Source organism: Nansenia antarctica, assembly GCF_963989245.1.
Source record: "Nansenia antarctica genome assembly, chromosome: 9".
Classification (NCBI taxonomy): Eukaryota; Metazoa; Chordata; class Actinopteri; order Argentiniformes; family Microstomatidae; genus Nansenia; species Nansenia antarctica.
The window spans coordinates 35,411,454-35,428,953 of NC_137679.1; the positions used below are offsets into that span (position 1 = coordinate 35,411,454).

The 17,500-nt window shown below is 49.1% G+C and overlaps 1 protein-coding gene across 1 annotated transcript in view; it reads left to right on the plus strand.

The window, feature by feature from the left end:
• The window catches only part of lrrc49 (leucine rich repeat containing 49), a 37,661-nt gene that overhangs the window by 11,021 nt on the left and 9,140 nt on the right, over window positions 1–17,500 (plus strand). The window contains exons 5-9 of the mRNA XM_080539106.1: window positions 7,616–7,677; window positions 9,454–9,601; window positions 10,975–11,058; window positions 13,635–13,810; window positions 13,998–14,096. Coding sequence (XP_080395232.1) covers window positions 7,616–7,677; window positions 9,454–9,601; window positions 10,975–11,058; window positions 13,635–13,810; window positions 13,998–14,096 — 569 coding nt within the window. The remainder of the gene's footprint in view (window positions 1–7,615; window positions 7,678–9,453; window positions 9,602–10,974; window positions 11,059–13,634; window positions 13,811–13,997; window positions 14,097–17,500) is intronic.

Consider the following 17,500-nt stretch of genomic DNA (forward strand, 5'->3'; position numbering starts at 1 on the left):
TTCTTGTTTAGAGCTGACTGTGTACGGTCTATTGAAAGCGTAACTTCGGCAACGACGTGATCTTCCGGTGTATTTATTTGAGGAGAAGACAGTCCCCCCGTCACCGTGGAAATCAGACTTCGGAACAGACGTCGTTCTTCTTCCTGTGGCGGAGAGATGACAGATCCCCCATCACACACTCGGCGGGGCTGCCGTGCCGTCCTGACAGAGCCATGATGGGCTCAGACATCTGACTCTCCGGTCGTTTGGAGCCGATGGGGGGAGGCAGGTGGAGGTAGAAATCGGAGGACGGGCTCATTGGAATGCATGGACACACACACTCCACGCATTCCAACGAGGCCGTCCTCGGATTCCGTACCTCCACCAGCCACCACTAGAAAGCAGCATTTTGATCTAGGCACAGTTGTGGGTCATGTACGGTTGGCATGCTTCCCACCTACCTGTCTTTCTCAGGCAATTATCATATTTGCAGCGATTGAATCATATTTCACTACTTCCCCTCTAATTAGCCTGCCCATATTAGTGGCAACACCACCAAAACCAACCTGTACTGTACTGGAATGAGCCTCCCTGTGGTACAGTTATAGACAGCATATCATATAGCCCCAGGTGTCTGAGGTGAATACCTGTCATCGTTGTAGTCTTCACTGTCAATTCTTACACCTCGCTTAGAGCAACCCACCATTAGAGTTTCCTCTTAACCCAAGGTTGTTTGAGGTTGTACATTGTTTCATTGTTTCCCTTTTTTAAATGTATTTCTATTGTATTTTATCTTTACCTTTTCTTTTTACTGTTTCCCCCTGCTTTTATATTCATTCTATGCCTGTATATGTTTTTATATTCACTTTATGTTCTTATTCCTTTTATAAAGCACTTTGAGCTCTATTTCTTGTATGAAAGGTGCTCTATAAATAAAGCTTTACTTACTTACTATAGATGGAAAAAATAGCTGCTTCTGGCCCATTCAGTAGGCTTTTTATTAGCGGCTTATTTTGGTAATCCTGGCGTCCCATGCGCACATTGCTGGGCAGGATGGTACTACAGACGGCACAGCAGTTTGGACGGGGTCACATGCTCATTTGGGTACAATCCATGTGAGCGGCCTAAAGGCTGAGAGGGTACATCAACTCTTTATCTCTCTCTTTCTATTTCTTTTTCTTTCTCTCTCTCGCTCTCCCAAGTTCAAGTTCAAGTTCAACTCTATTGTCATATGTATTACTACAATGAAATTCTTCAGCCTCGTCTCTCTCTGTAGTATCACACACAACAAACATACACCACTATCCCTCTATCTCTCGCCCTCTCTCTCTCTCTCTCTCTCTCTCTCTCTCTCTCTCTCTCTCTCTCTCTCTCTCTCTCTCTCTCTCTCTCTCTTTCTCTCTGCCTGTCTCTGTTTTGTTGATCCTCCCATTTGGAGTTTTCTCTTGGGAAAATAAAATGTTTTGATGATGATTTTGATCTTCGGCGCTCAAGGAAATGAACTTATGAATGAACTGTAACCCAAATAAATATGACTGAGTACTGTAAGGTACAGTCATGAAGCTAGTGTTTTAATAGCAACAAAGTGGTCTCCCCTATGAATGAATGAATGAATGAATGAATGAATGGTCTTTATTGTCATTGATATAGTACAGGTACCATACAACGAAATTTTGGAGGGGGGGCTCCCCTGGTGCTAGGAAAAAAAACTAAAAACAAGAAGGGAAAAGAGCTGGTTTACATAAATAAAGGCTATGTACACTATCCACTATACTATACTATACAAATAAAACACTGTGCTGTACTCTATGCTATGCTATACATATCCTAACATTTCCTATCTCTGAACCTTATGTACCCGAGGGTTGTCATATTGCACATAGTGTTATTGCACATTCATTTAAAGTGTCGCAGTTTGCAGGTTTGAAATGTTCACAGTTGTGTTTCAGTATTGCACTTGATTACAATCTAGTAGCTGCCATCAAATTGTCTAGATTGTCCAGGGCCTAGAACCTAGGTCTTTGCTGTGTTCAGGGCCTGAATGGCCCTGGGTTAGAAGCTGAGCTTCAGTCCATTTGTCCTTGCGAACATGGTCCTGAACCGCCTGTCCGAGGGCAGCCGAACAATGTGTTCGTTCCCAGGGTGGGATGGGTCTCTGGAGATCTTGGAGGCCTTCCTGAGGCAGCGTGTGTTGTACAGCTCTTCCAGAGAGGGGAGGGGGGCGCCGGTGATCTTCTGGGCCGATCTCACGACTCTCTGTAGCGCTTTCCTCTCTGCGGCTGTGCAGCTGGAGAACCACACGCAGATGCAGTAGGTGAGGATGCTCTCCACTGTGCAGCGGTAGAAGGTCACAAGCAGCTCCTGTCTGAGGTGGTATTTCCTGAGGACTCTCAGGAAGTAGAGCCGCTGTTGTGCCTTCTTGATGATGGCTGCTGTGTTGGTCTTCCAGGACAGGTCATCCTGTATGTGCACCCCCAGGAATCGGAGGGTTGAGACTCTCTCCACGCTCCCTCCATCGACGAGCAGGGGCTGGACCTCAGATTTTTTCCTCCTGAAGTCCACGATGATTTCCTGGGTCTTTGACTGGTTCAGCAGCAGGTTGTTAACCTTGCACAGCTTGCCCAGCTGCTCCACCTCATCCCTGTACGCTGCCTCGTCCCCCCCCGAGATGCAGCCCACCACGGTGGTGTCGTCTGCAAACTTTACGATGGAGTTGCTGGGGTGGACGGGGGTGAAGTCGTAGGTGTAGAGGTTGTAGAGGATGGGGCTTAGCACGCAGCCCTGGGGGGACCCAGTGCTGAGTCTGAGGGCTGTGGAGGTGTGGGAGCCCACCCGCACCCTCTGGGGGGTCAGACAGGAAGTCCTTGATCCATGCACAGATAGAGTGTGATAGTCCCAGGTCTAGTAGTTTGGTCACTAGCCTGTCTGGAAGGATGGTGTTGAAGGCAGAGCTGAAGTCCACAAAGAGCAGTCTCGCGTAGCTGTTCCCCCTCTCCAGGTGGGATAGAGTGGAGTGGAGAGTCGTCGCGATGGCGTCCTCTGTGGACCTGTGGGCTCTGTAGGCGAACTGGTATGGATCCAGGTTGGGCGGGAGGCGTGTGACTATGTGGGCCCGGACTAGTTTCTCGAAGCACTTCATGATGATTGGTGTGAGTGCCACCGGGCGGTAGTCGTTTAGGCAGCTCACCGTGCTTTTCTTCGGGACTGGGATGATAGTTGAGGTTTTCAGGCAGGGTGGGATGGTGGCCTGGGACAGGGACTGGTTGAAGATGTTGGTGAAAACCCCGGCCAGCTGGTCGGCGCAGTCCCTCAGCACCCGTCCCAGGACGCCATCCGGCCCTGAGGCTTTTCTGGGGTCCACCGCCTTCAGCACGCGTCTCACTTCATGCTCTGTGAGGGTGAGGCTGCTGAGAGCTGGAGAGAGTGGTGTTTGTGTTGTGGTTACCTCCGTTCGCCCCTCGTCGAACCGGGCGTAGAAGGAGTTCAGCTTTTCCGCCAGCAGGGGGTCGTCCTCCGCGGCTGTGAGCCTGTTGGCTCTGAAGTTTGTCATGTGCTGAACCCCCTGCCACACCCGCCTGGAGTCGTTGCTCAGGAAGCATTCCTCAATCTTCTCTCTGTGGTCTGCCTTGGCCTCCCGGATGCCACGCTTTAGGTTAGCCCTGGTGGTGCTGTACAGCAGTGTGTCCTTCGCTGAGTAGGCGTTGTCCCTCTCCTTGAGCAGTTTTCGGACCTTCTCAGTCATCCATGGCTTCGTGTTGGGGTAGACCCGGACACGTTTGTCCACGGTGGCTGAGTTGGTGCAGTTCACTATGTGGTTCAGAACCGACGACGTGAACTGTTCCAGGTCCTCATGCTCATATTCCTGCCATGAGGTGTCATTCAGGCAGATCTGCAGTGGAGCGGACCCTGCTGGCCAGGTTCTGACAGTCTTAGTGGTGATGGGAGCACTTTTCCTCATGGGAGTGTAGGCTGGGATCAGGAGGATTGACACGTGGTCAGACATGCCTAGATGAGCTAGCGGTCTAGCCTTGTAAGCAAGCTTGATGTTGGTGTATACCTTGTCCAGTGTTTGTTCTCCTCTTGTTGCACATTTAACATGCTGATAGAACTTGGGTAGTACTACCTTCAGGTCAGCATGATTAAAGTCCCCGGCGATTATATGCACTGCCTGTGGGTCCGCGCTCTGTCCACCACTGATGACGTCATGTAGCCGCGCCAATGCTAAGCTAGCATCTGCGCTAGGTGCGATGTAAACAGATGTTATGTACACCGCGTTGAATTCCCTCGGGAGGTATGTGGGTCGGCATTTAACAGTCAAGTATTCCAGGTCTGGGGAGCAGTGGCTACTTACAGTTTTCGTGTTTAAGCACCAGCTGTCCTTCGTAGATATAATGAGGCTCACTAAGCAGCGTCCGGTCCGCTCTGTGTAAAGTGCGGCCTTCTAGCCCGACCCTATCAAAGATAGTTACTGTATCGTTACTAAATGTATCGTTTAATCGCTAAATGTATCGCTCAAAATGTTGACATAGTGGTGCCGCCGCCAAGTGTTAGAGTGCCACTCTTCCTGGCGCCCCACTGGTGGAACGAGTTTCCCACTGCTGTCAGGACTGCAGAGTCACTCCCTATCTTCCGCCGTAGACCGAAGGCCCATCTCTTCAGGCTACATTTAAATTCCACATGTGTTCAATACATCTTGACTGTCCCTCCTTAAGACCTCTTCATCACCACTTCCCCCCTGTACAGTTTCTCTACTGTAAAAATAGAAAAAAGAACAAAGTCATTCTTCCATCTTCTTGCATTGTGACTGCCAGTGGCCCCTGGTCCTAGCTTAGAATTTTTTTTGTATGATTTTCTTTTCTTATGATGACCAATGTATAGATGATTCACTTACTTTAAAGAAATGTACTTCTTGTAAGTCGCTTTGGATAAAAGCGTACCTGCTAAATGTCTAAAATGTCTAAATGTAAAATGAGAACCCGTCATAACTACTCAGCCGTACTTGTAACACAGACATGATTAATGTAACAGAGGGCATGGATGGCGATTGGAGGTTATAGCAGCCAGGGACACAATCAACTCTGATACACTCGCTCTGTCGCATAGTCCAGTGAGAGTGCCAAGTCAGCCTCAGCCACTGCCAGACATAGCCAAAGGTTGTTTCACATAGAGTCTACTACTGTCTCTGGCTCACTGTCACACATCACACTCACAGACCAATGAGCTGAGCTGGTGTGGGCGTTTGGCTTGTTGGAACGGTGATGTATGTATGTGTGTGGGTGGTATAGGACTTTTCTTTAATTGCGAGGGTTATTGTGTGTCTATCTGCCTGTCTGCCTGTCTGTCTGTCGGTCGCTCACTCTTGCGCGCGATACGTTTGTCAGTGATGTGACGACATTACTGCTCAGCCAACCTCCAGGACCCCCAACCCATTGATTGAGGGGAGACAGAGACAGAGGCAGTGACAAAGGCAGACAGAGGTAGTGACAGAGACAGTGACAGTGACAGGGGCAGAGTCAGAGGGAGAGAGACATAGACAGTGACAGAGGGAGACAGAGACAGTGACAGAGGGATGAGACAGAGGCAGTGACAGAGAGAGTGTCAGAGGGAGAGACAGCGATACAAAGGCAGAGACAGAGGCAGTGACAGAGACAGAGGCGGTGAGACAGACAGTGACAAAGGCAGAGACAGAGGCAGAGACAGAGGCGGTGACAGACAGAGACAGTGAGACAGACAGAGACAGTGAGACAGAGGCGGTGAGACAGGCAGAGACAGAGACAGTGAGACAGACTGAGACAGACTGAGACAGACAGAGGCAGAGACAGAGGCGGTGACAGAGACAGACACAGAGACAGGTGGTGACAGAGACAGAGACAGAGACAGAGGCGGGGACAGAGGCAGAGGCAGAGGCAGAGGCAGAGGCAGAGACAGAAACAGAGGCAGAGGCAGAGACAGAGACAGAGGCGGGGACAGAGACAGAGGCAGAGGCAGAGGCAGAGGCAGAGACAGAGACAGAGGCAGAGACAGAGGCAGAGACAGAGACAGAGGCAGAGGCAGAGGCAGAGGCAGAGACAGAGACAGAGGCAGAGACAGAGACAGAGACAGAGGCAGAGACAGAGACAGAGACAGAGGCAGAGACAGAGACAGAGGCAGAGGCAGAGACAGAGACAGAGGCGGGGACAGAGACAGAGGCAGAGACAGAGGCAGAGGCAGAGGCAGAGACAGAGACAGAGACAGAGGCAGAGACAGAGACAGAGGCAGAGACAGAGACAGAGGCAGAGACAGAGACAGAGGCAGAGACAGAGACAGAGACAGAAACAGAGGCAGAGACAGAGGCAGAGACAGAGGCAGAGACAGAGACAGAGGCGGGGACAGAGACAGAGGCAGAGACAGAGGCAGAGGCAGAGGCAGAGACAGAGGCAGAGACAGAGACAGAGGCAGAGACAGAGGCAGAGGCAGAGGCAGAGACAGAGACAGAGACAGAGGCAGAGACAGAGGCAGAGACAGAGACAGAGGCGGGGACAGAGACAGAGGCAGAGACAGAGGCAGAGGCAGAGGCAGAGGCAGAGACAGAGACAGAGACAGAGGCAGAGGCAGAGACAGAGGCAGAGACAGAGACAGAGACAAAGACAGAGACAGAGGCAGAGGCAGAGACAGAGGCAGAGGCAGAGGCAGAGGCAGCGATAGAGGAGGTTTTGCTGTAGCTGTGAGGGAGTGTCTGTCTGCAGTATGGGCTGACTGACGCTGCATTTTAAGGGCCTTCCGTGGGGTGTCCACACACACACACACACACACACACACACACAGACAATAGGAGCTGCCCTGCCCTATACTGACAAACTGAACACACTATCCCCACTACCACATCCCTCTGGCTTCTCACGTGACATTGCCTGTGTGTGTGTGTGTGTGTGTGTGTGTGTGTGTGTGTGAGAGCCCTTGTCCTCGTCAGCTTGCCAGCCAGCTGCTCCCTCTCACGCTCCCTCCCCTGGATGCCCCTCGATTGATTTTCATGATGAAACTGATCCCATGACGTCCTGAGAAAATCTGTTCCTGTTGAATTGATCATTTCAGCCGTATTGCTGTTGCCTTGTTCTCCTTTTGTTCTTCCTCAGCGGTGCCGCTGTGTGTGTGTGTGTGTGTGTGTGTGTGTGTGTGTGCGCGTGTGTGTGTGTGTGTGTGTGTGTAAGCACCTCACCCACTCTCCTCTTAGCAGATTGTGTGAGCTACAGCAGCGTGCTTTTGCAGTAGGGGAGACCGCCTCGACATTAGAGCACACTCCTCTCCCTCCCCCTCTCCCCCCCCCCCCCCCCCCCTCCCCTCGCTGTGCAGCCGCGGCAGTGTATGTGTGTGTGTGTGTGTGTGTGTGTGTGTGCGCGCGCAGGGCGGATGGGACTCTGTACGCCAGAGCTTGGAGCCGGGTATCTGCAAGGTGACTGAGGGAATGGAGAGGAGGAATGAGAACGCCTTAGCCGCCTATGCAGTGTCCCCCACAGCAGCTCCTGTTTTCTGAACGCCCTCTCTTTTTCTCTCCTCTCCTCACCCCTCCCCCCCTCTCTCTGTCTCTCTCTCCCTCTCCCTCCCTCTCTCTCTCTCTCTCTCTCTCTCTCTCTCCCTCTCCCTCTCTCTCTCTCTCTAGACAGAGGTGGAGCGGCTGCCCTGCCTGCAGCGCCTCTTTCTCAGCTGCAACAGCATCACCAGGTAAGAGGCACCGCCGTTGTCCCTTAACCCTCTCCTCTCCACAAGGTTAGCACCGCCTGGCTAGCACTGTCCAGCTCTCCCCTCCGGCTCCCTTCTCTCCCTCCCTCCCTCCCTCCCTCCCTCCCTGCCCGACTCTTCTGGCTGAGGGCTGGGCCTGGGCTCTCTGCTGCAGAGGAGGGACCCTCCACCGTGCTGCCCGCCTGCCTGCCTGCAGGACTGCTGAGGTAGACAGACAGCCTCTTCTCCCTAGCACAGTGACTAGCAGCCTACTCTCCAGCTTCTCAATCAGGGCTGTGTCAGGCGACGGTTGCGTTAACCCAGGGGGAGGCTGGTGGAGGTAGAAACGGGAGGACGGGCTCATTCTGTTATGCATGGAAAGGAATGAGGGATGGTGTCAAACATGTGTGCGTTGTGAGTAACTGAGGAGAGAGGAGAGAGGAGAGAGGAGAGAGGAGAGAGGAGAGAGGAGAGGAGAGGAGGGTTTGAGAGACATTGCATCAGTGCAGTTGTCCATAGTACTGTACTTCCTGCAGAGCAATGAATGAGAGGTTTCAGAGTTTTTGGCAGACGGTGGCTAAGGGGAAGAGGTGTGTGTGCTGACGCGTGTGAATGGAAACTCTGTTTTTGTTGCCGGGCAAAAGGGGGAAAAAGGGAAAGAGAGAGGGAGAGATGGGGAAAGAGAGTGAGAGAGAGAAAGAGGGGAAGAGAGAGACAGGGAGATAGAAAGAGAGTGTTTTCCTTTTTCCCTCCACTTCGTTCCTCGTGGTTTGGCGGTTTCGCCTCCCTGCCTCCCTTCAGCTTAACGTAAACAGTGGAGTTAGCACCCGGTTCACCCACGAGGACACCACTGGCTCTCTCACTGGGGCTGAACTAGGAGACGCTGGTGGAGGTAGAAATCAAGAGGCCGTTCCATACCTTTACAATGAGCCCTAGTCCTCTGGATTTCTACCTCCACCAGCCTCCGCTACTACCGTAGCACTGCCAGTGTGACCGTCCTGTGAGACTCAGAGAGAGGGACGGTGTTGCTGGGCCCCCCCGAGGACCGCTGTGACCTGTGACTGTGATAGGATCTCTCCTGGCAGCTCTGGCTAGCTGCTAGCTCCCCGGTTGAGGGCGTAGTGAATGATGTCAATGTCTGCCTCGCCCCAACCCCAAAAAGCTTATATCCATTAAGTCCATAACGATTACAAGGACCCATTGGGATCTGTCCCTCTGTGGTTTTTGGAAGCCTTTTGACATTAATATGTTCAGATATATATACTAGTACAGTACGGCCAATTAAGTTCACGCAGGATTGTAAAGTCTTGGAGTGATAACAAGTGATCCTGCGTGGCTAGGGGTGGAGATTAGATGGTCTACTTGGTCCTATCTAGCTCACCGGGGCAGAGAATCGCTTCCAGGCAGATCATTTTTGGTAAAGAGGTCGTTAACATAGATTAGCATGCCAGAGACTCTCATCTCAAATTCTGTTCATCCTGCCCTTGGGCACGTCTGTCAGGCCAGGGCGTCTGCTGTGAACGGCCAATGCCAGACTGCCTGGCAAATGAATCGGTTTTCATGTTGAAAATCTTGATTTTCTTTCTGTTGCGATTTATTTTATATAACTGCCGAGCTGGATGGATTAACAAGGTTAATTCAACAACTAGGGAGTGTAACGTCAAGATGTTTTCTAAGTTGACTCACATGAAATGACTCATAGAAATATGAATGTGTCATAATATTTTCCCAATTGTTTATAAATATCGTGTGTGTGTGTGTGTGTGTGTGTGTGTGTAGTTTTGATGAGCTAGCCTGCCTGGGAGAGTCCTGCTCCCTCTCTGATCTCACCCTGGATGGGAACCCAGTAGCCCTGGAGACATGGTACAAGCAGGCCGCCTTGCGCTGTGTGCTTCAACTCAGACAGCTGGATATGAAGCGCATCACAGTAAGACTTCACTGTGTGTGTTTGTGTTTGTGTGTGTTTGTGTTTGTGTGTGTGTGTGTGTGTGTGTGTGTGTGTGTGTGTGTGTGTCTGTGTCTGTGTCTGTGTCTGTGTCTGTGTCTGTTTCTGTGCGTGTGCGTGTGTGTGTGTGTGTGTGTGCGTGCGCGTGCATATGTTTCTAGCTGTTTTTGCTGTAGTCATGACAATTATCAGTCATCTGCATGTTGATTCTTGAGCCGCACGTATAGGATCCTTGACATTTCCCCCAGATTGATATTCAGAAGCATACAGTAAATGGCTAACACACACAATGTCATTGTATTCAGTTCACACTCCAATGCCAGACAGTTCAGTTTCATGCATTTAAAAGCTCTCAAGCTGGGTAAACCTGTAGCCAGTCGAATATACCAGATTTTTTTAAATTACATTTTTATTATTTCGAGAACTTGCCGCAGCGCCATTAAGATTGATAGTAAGATGATATACATCTATATAATTGAAGATCATATATGCTTGCTGGCCATATCACACATACCACATACCATATCAGGCAGATATTATTTATGAATGATGTGTGTGTTAAGTCTGCAGAATGTGGAGGAGCTGCACTGTGCTCCTGCATTGAGGGTGAATCAATAGATGGCAGAAAACTGTTAAGCTGGCTCCTCTTGGGAGATCTGTGTCAACAGAACAGTCTGGAGAGAAATTATGAGTTTTGCTGTTAGTGACTCAGGGTGTTCTGAGGTATTCTCGTGAACTGGATAATGAAATAGCGTGACTGTGCTTTTTTTGATTTAGCTTGGAGCGTAGACGTAACAAAAATATTGAGTAAAACTGGAGTAGACGAATAGCAGGGGAGGACCACTACCATGTGGAATAATTATTCATCCTATATAATTATTGTATGTGATTATATTTGATAATATACGTATTACCCAGCCTTATCAAACAATCTGATATCAATGCATTTGTTGTACAGAGCAACAGAAAATCACAACAAGATCGCTGTGGTTTGAAATGATGAAGTAAAGTGTATTGTTGAGGAGGGAACGTCTTTTCCCTGCCAGCCTTGTCACAAGTGCTAAACCTCCCTCTAGAGCTCCTCTGGCTCCGATTGTGTCTGCAGCAGTGCATGCTGGGAGTGGCTGGCCCTTCCCAGAACAGCTGGGGCTGCTCAGTTGCAGGCTACAGCTGAACATCATACAAATAATCCTCCGATACGGCTGCGAGATACTCCCTATACTGGAGATAACACTGCAGAGGAAAACCTTCCATGGCGACCAGACAGTCCTCTCTGTGCCTTTTCATGTTTAAATAATTCATAGAGTTGGAATGGACGGAGCGACAGTGTGATTGCGCCGACCGTTGTTTTGCAGGAGGAGGAGAGACGCATGGCCTGCCCGCTGGCCCGCAAGGAGGATGAGAAGAAGAGGGAGGGGCTTAAACAGGCCCTCCACAAGGTACCTAGCCAGTTATGCCTCTGTAGCTAAGGGGCTTTTATTTTGAAGGTTCTTGGTCCATACTTGTGTAAGAGATGTGCAATGTTTTGCGATTGGGGATGGAATTAACAGTATTTTTCTACTTTTTAATCCTTCTATTGAGACTTTTGATATTTGATAACTGATAAAGTAACTAATATTAGCAAGTGGATTGCAGCCACAACATTCAATAATGACAACATCGCATTGAAGGAATGTCCCAGATTATATGAACTTGTTAACCAAATATTGTACATGTTTTATAGCTCATGCATTATATAGTATCTTATTTGCCAGAGGCACTGTGTGTCATTAAGATTAAGGCAAACAGATTTAATTTAGGATAAGTGTTTTCCTGGACAGGAACCAAACTCCCTTGCCTGCAGTGCTGCTTGTTCCATTTAGTTCTTTCTATTTGATTTACATTTTCGTTTTTATATACATTATGAGTGGAAACATTTAAAAAAGTAAATATGCCTTTTGGCCTTTGCCCACTAGGACTTAATAATAGGTACAACGGAATATTAATTACATTTTTATTGCAATTAATTTCACTTAAAGCACGTAACATGCTATTGAGCTAGGTGCCTTATATGTTGTGGGACTGCAAGTGTAGGCTATTTCTTCTGAAGGTTAGAGTACTATTTTGGATGTTCAATGTGACAAATCAATTGCAGCAACTAATACGTTCTGTCACATGGTCATGATACGTGTCCTGTTCACTGTTGATGCGGAGGTAAGCAATTCCCTTCAGTTGATATCTGTGAAAGGGTCTGACTGAGTGTCGGTCCCGAAAGGCCAGTTTACTCAACTACTTTAAATGTGCTGCGCTGTTCAGCCATGTGAAGACTGCTCCTCTGTTTTGCCTTAACCGCTTAAAGCTGTGTTGATCAATGGGGGTATTATAGTGGTGTGGTGGAGGAAAGAACCAACAGCAAGTTAAGGGTTCACCCCACCACTCTGTGGCTAGGCTTAGTGTTTGATGTTTCGAAAAGCTCCAAATGTTCCACGTTATTTTTACGCAGTTATGTTTCAGAGGGAGTTGAAGTAACAATGGCTGCCCCATTTTTCAACGTGCATTAATCTACACTGCAGCGCAGTCGCTAAAAGTGTTCTCCTCTGTTTTATCCTCGCTGCCGCTCATGACATTAAGCCCTGGATGCAGGATATTGCTCTATAACTAATCTTACAGAGCCAGATAGTGGGCCTCTGAATATTACAGTCTGAAGGCTGGGGGCGAGATTACTCCAAAATAAATGCCCCGGCTTTTATAGGCTCCTGGAGACTATTTGATGCTATCTAACCGTGGTTACAAGACTGGTTATGACTTCAATCAAAACATCAAGTACAGTATTAGCCATGTATTAGAGAGAGCAAAGCCAGTCACATGACCGTCCTCTAGTATGTTCCGTGTGCAGCATGCGTGTATCCCCGTCTCCTCCCCTCTGCAGTGATGGGTAGTGCTGAGAGATCTACTCCAGGTCTGTCGGGAGTTAATTGTCTCCGTAATCCAAGCCTGCTAATCCCTCGTTGAGGAAATGATAAATGGCACGCTCTGGAGCGCGGGGGGGTTCTTGTCTTAGAATGATCCAGTCTGGGTCCTGGGCAGGCCCCCCCGTGTAGGAGTGGCACATTCCATACCTGAGCGTACCGAAACTCTGGCACAGAAAAAGAAGAGAGAGAAACTGCATTCTTTGTGCTGCAGGCAGGGTGGGGAAGGTGCTGTTGTTGTTGCTACAATCAATTTCAGCGATTCAAATGCTGCAGTAGCGCAGCGGGACTGGGAGGGAGGCTGTGGTGGGAAACACAAAACAACAACTTTGGAGCACTAAACAAACTTAGCCTTTGTAACCCATAATCACGGGGCCCTTGTATGGTCTTGTGTGGCTCAATTAGTAGAGCCCGGCGCTGCCAACAGTTAAGTCATGGGGTTCGACCACGTATGCCAAATATGTATCCCCTCATTGTACTAAAGGGTGGATTCGGATAAAAGCGTCTGCTAAATGGCATATATTGTAACCGCGGCAGACTAACAACACATGAAGGCAGCCATATGTACAGCATTTGACAGTATTATATTGTGGATTTTGTGAAGTGACAGAGTACGTGTGTTTGTCTTCATAGAGTCCTGCACACGTTGCGCCCCAACAGCACTACACCACCCTGGGCGTCAGGCCTCAGGACCCCTCGGGGACCAGCAAGGCAGGTGGCATATCTTTGATCTGTGGCGCAGGGGGAGAGACAGGTAGTCAGTCTCATAAGCTCTTGTGCGCTGTGAGAGCTCTGCTCAGGAGCACTGTCACCTGAAACCTCTGCTCTGTCCCCTCTGCTCTGTCCCTCCTCTGTGTGTGTATGTATGTGTGTGTGTGTGTGTGTGTGTGTGTGTTCTTACGTGTGTGTGCGTGTGTGTGTGTGTTCTTACGTGTGTGTGTGTGTGTGTGCGTGCGTGCGTGTGTGTGTGTGTGTGTGTGTATGTATATGTGTATGTATGTATGTGTGTGTGTGTGTGTGTGTGTGTGTGTACTTACGTGTGTGTGTGTGTCTGTCTGTCTGTCCAGGAGAAGAGGCGCCAGGCCGTCCGTAATGCGGCCCAGCAGTGGGAGGGCCTCAGGGCCTGTCTGGAGCTGCCCACGCAGAACGGGGCCAAGGAGGACGTCAGCCCCGACAACAGCCCCGCCCACAGCCCAGCACAGACCAATGGGCTCGCGCAGGAGCCCTCCCCGGATGAGCCCAGGTAAGGGGTAGCGGCCACGCGCCATCATCCAGCGGCCTCCGCATAGCATAGCATAGCATAGCATAGAATTGGACAATTCTATTCTGCCCTGAGGCCCAAAAGGACTGTGTGAGGTATGTATACCTGCAGCACTGTGAGGTATACCTGCAGCACTGTCACAGCCACGTCTTCTGTTGTGTTTTGCCAGACGGGTGAGCCCACTGTCAGCACCAGAGCGGCCACTAGGGGGCAGTACTGAGACCAGACTACGTGCGTCGAGTCGCCCTAACAGCCCACGAGACTCCAGGTACACTACACCACCCATCAGACACACAGACATAGATACACACACACACACATACACACACACACCTGTAACCGAGTTGAAGTGCTGAACTCACTCCCCCTCCCGTGACATTGAGTTGCTATCTTTTGCACAGAATATTGAGCCTCGTGTGAGCTGGTGAGCAAAGAAGCGATACTGTGTCACGGCAACTTGACGGCTGTCACACACACACACAAACTATGAGTTTTAGACCGTTTAAAATCACTGGAATATGCTACTGATGCGTGCAATATGAAAGGAGATATGGTTGAGGGATGTGTCCATTGCTGAAACGCGTGAAAACAAGGGCCCCTATCCCTTTTGACACCCTTTACCAACGATTAGATTCAGTTAGCCAATACTCCACATTGTGGATTCTGTTTCATTCTCTCAGGCTTTGTGCTGTATCTGTTAGATAGATCAGTGACTGCGGTGTACACTGAACACTATCATTCCAAAGATCCTTCTTCGATTAGTATTTGCCCTGCTTTACACAAAGCTCCTACACATGTTGCACTGATGATTTGCGAAAATATCCTCTGGCCTATGTGTGTGTGTGTCTGTGTGTGCGCGTGTCTGGGTGCGTGTCTGAGTGCATGTCTGGGTGCATGTGTCTCCATGTCTATGCATTTGCATCTGAGAACAAAAACTCACTCACTCACTCACTCAGTCACTCATTCACTCGCGGTTTGCTCATTACCGACATTACCGACTTCTCCATATGCTCATGTGTTGACAAGCTGTCACCCCCCATGCAGACCCCTTATCTCAGAGCAGAAACAGACCCTGTGCTGAAGCCTCTCCTAGATGGCCTGTCTGCACTGTGCATGACTTATGAGAGACTAGGCTGACATCAAAGTGCTGACATGAGACAAAGTGGCTTTCCTGGTCCAGGATATGAAAATGTCCCGAATGCACAATTCTTCACTGCCATGTTCCTCTTATAGATTCACTGACTATGTGTTGTGTGTCACTACAAAGCCATAGCCAGGACTCAAGTGATTTACCATATTGTATAGGGTGGTCGACTTAAAGATTACTTAAAGGTGCACTATGTAACATTCAAGCTTCCGAATGGTTGTAATGACTATGTTTAATCAGTAGTCTAGGGGCGACACAGATTTGTTTACAGTCGGCCTGGGGTGTTCTAGAGAAGTGGACCGATTATCGCCTTCCTGTCTCTGGTGGCTACCTCTTCAAATCGTGTACACATGCAGAAACACAATAGGTCAAATCCAACACTGTCAGTCCATTTCGCAGGGGGTTATATTATTATTAGGGAGGATGTTGCTGTTTGGAACTTATAACTGAATTTCCCTCGGTGGCCAAATGCAGATTTCCAACAGGACAGCTCCTTTAAGAATTTCTTTCCAAAAAAATGTGTGCGGACCAGCCGCACATATTTCTAGATTTATTTGGAGGGAAAACCTCTTTTTTTTTTCGGGAGCACAGTGGTTTAAATAACTTTTCCATAAACATCAGTGACATCATGTCTGTTAATATGTTTGATGTTTGTGTTGCTCTTATTATGTTAGTAGTCAGTTGGATGTTACTATTGCTCAGTTCCTCTCTATCTCTGGCCTATTTTTGCGCAGAACAGTTGTTTTAAGTCTTTTATTCCTGCTGTCCTCCCCATTCCCCCACTGAGAAGATAAGAGCCAATAAGCCAGATGATAGATGGCCTGAGATTTACGCCTGCGAGGACCACAACGCTAACACTCTACCCTGTGGTCTGAGGGATTAGGAGCGGGTGTTTGGGTGTGGGGTGTGAAAGCTCCATGACTTTGTTCACCATCAAAGCATGAATAACTCATTTTTTTTCTCCATCTTTTTTGGGGGGGATGGATTGATAGTCTTGGTCCAGTGGTAAACCATAGTTCCTCCTTTAATCCTCAAATAAAGGGAAGGTTCTCTCTTTCCCACATGCTAGACAGCGCAGGGGTCTGGGTCCCCCACATCTGGTTCTGCTCTGGGTCTGGAGGTCCGGGGCACTGGGAGGGGGACCCCCTGGTGTGGAGGCTTTTCTGAGAGACGGCCTCCCGGCTGCCCTTTGCTCCGTCCCCGCATCGCTAACACCAACGTAGCCTGAGAAACACCGCTAGAGCTAGCCTCCACAGGCTTAGACCCATTAGATCTGGATGTGCTTGTTTTCCCCTTTGAGTGACCTCCCCCTGTTCACACACACATACATACACATACACATACACACACACACACACACACACACATACACACACACACACACACACACACACACACATCCGAAAGTAGTGTGAGACTGTCCACACTTCACTGCTGGCGTGTGAAGGCATGAATCATATCTTCCTGTTCGTTACCGAAATGAATGAGAGGGGTACCAGCATGCTCCATAGGAGAAAACGGCACCAAACATGAATGAATAATAGAGCAGTCTCTCCCAGATTAAATTAAATCGATCCATTTTAGGAGAGCTTGACAAAACAGCTCGATGGAATGTGACCTGCGCCCAGTGCCCGTGGAAGTCATGCATCTCATCATTTTTATAGCTCTTGTCAGGGTAGAATGCTGAACCCAGGGCACTCCCCGAGCTCTGAACTTTGTCTCAACCTCGTGCAATTATTCTTAAACATTTGGAATTGGGGGGGTATTTGTACTGTAAGTAAATCGTTTGTGTCAATGTCCTTTTGCTCTCCATTTCATATGTTGCTGGAATGGAGCGGTGAGTGATATGTGTTGACTTATCTCTAACCCTTTAGCAGGTGAAGGAAAATAGATGATGTCATCTCTGTTTGATATTAAAGGCTGCAGTGAAGGGAGGGGGAGGAGTGAATGTTGACAGCACATTTACTGTCAGTGATGGACTAGGAAAAATAGCTTTGTCTCAGAAATTGGGATGTTTGTTTTTTGCGTGTGTGTGTGCGTGTGTGTGTGTGTGTGTGTGTGTGTGTGTGTGTGTGTGTGTATGCGTGTCTGTGTGCATATGCGTGCGTGCGTGTATTCGGCTGCTGGTAAGGATGTAGGTCTGGTTTTCTGTTCCTTCGTGAAGAGAGGGGGAGATTTATTCCATCTTGTTTCCCCTGAAAGATGACCAGAGGGACGGAGGAGGCAGGAGAATTACCCAGAAATCCAATATTAGGGCTGGTCGCGGTGTGGAGACAGCAGCGCCCGCATTCTATTTATACATTAATTTAATACAGACCCCTGCTGGGACTTGAAACAGGTGGACCGGCAAACACATCCATCTTTAAGTGATCCTTGTGATGGAGAGAAGGACGTCTGGGGAGCCGCGGGAATGAGACAGACCTCAGGCCTCCACACAGAAACGCCTCCATAAGTCACAATACTCCATGTAACATCTGCATCATGGTGGGGCCGGCTGATAGTTCCCTTTTTATTTATTTTGTATC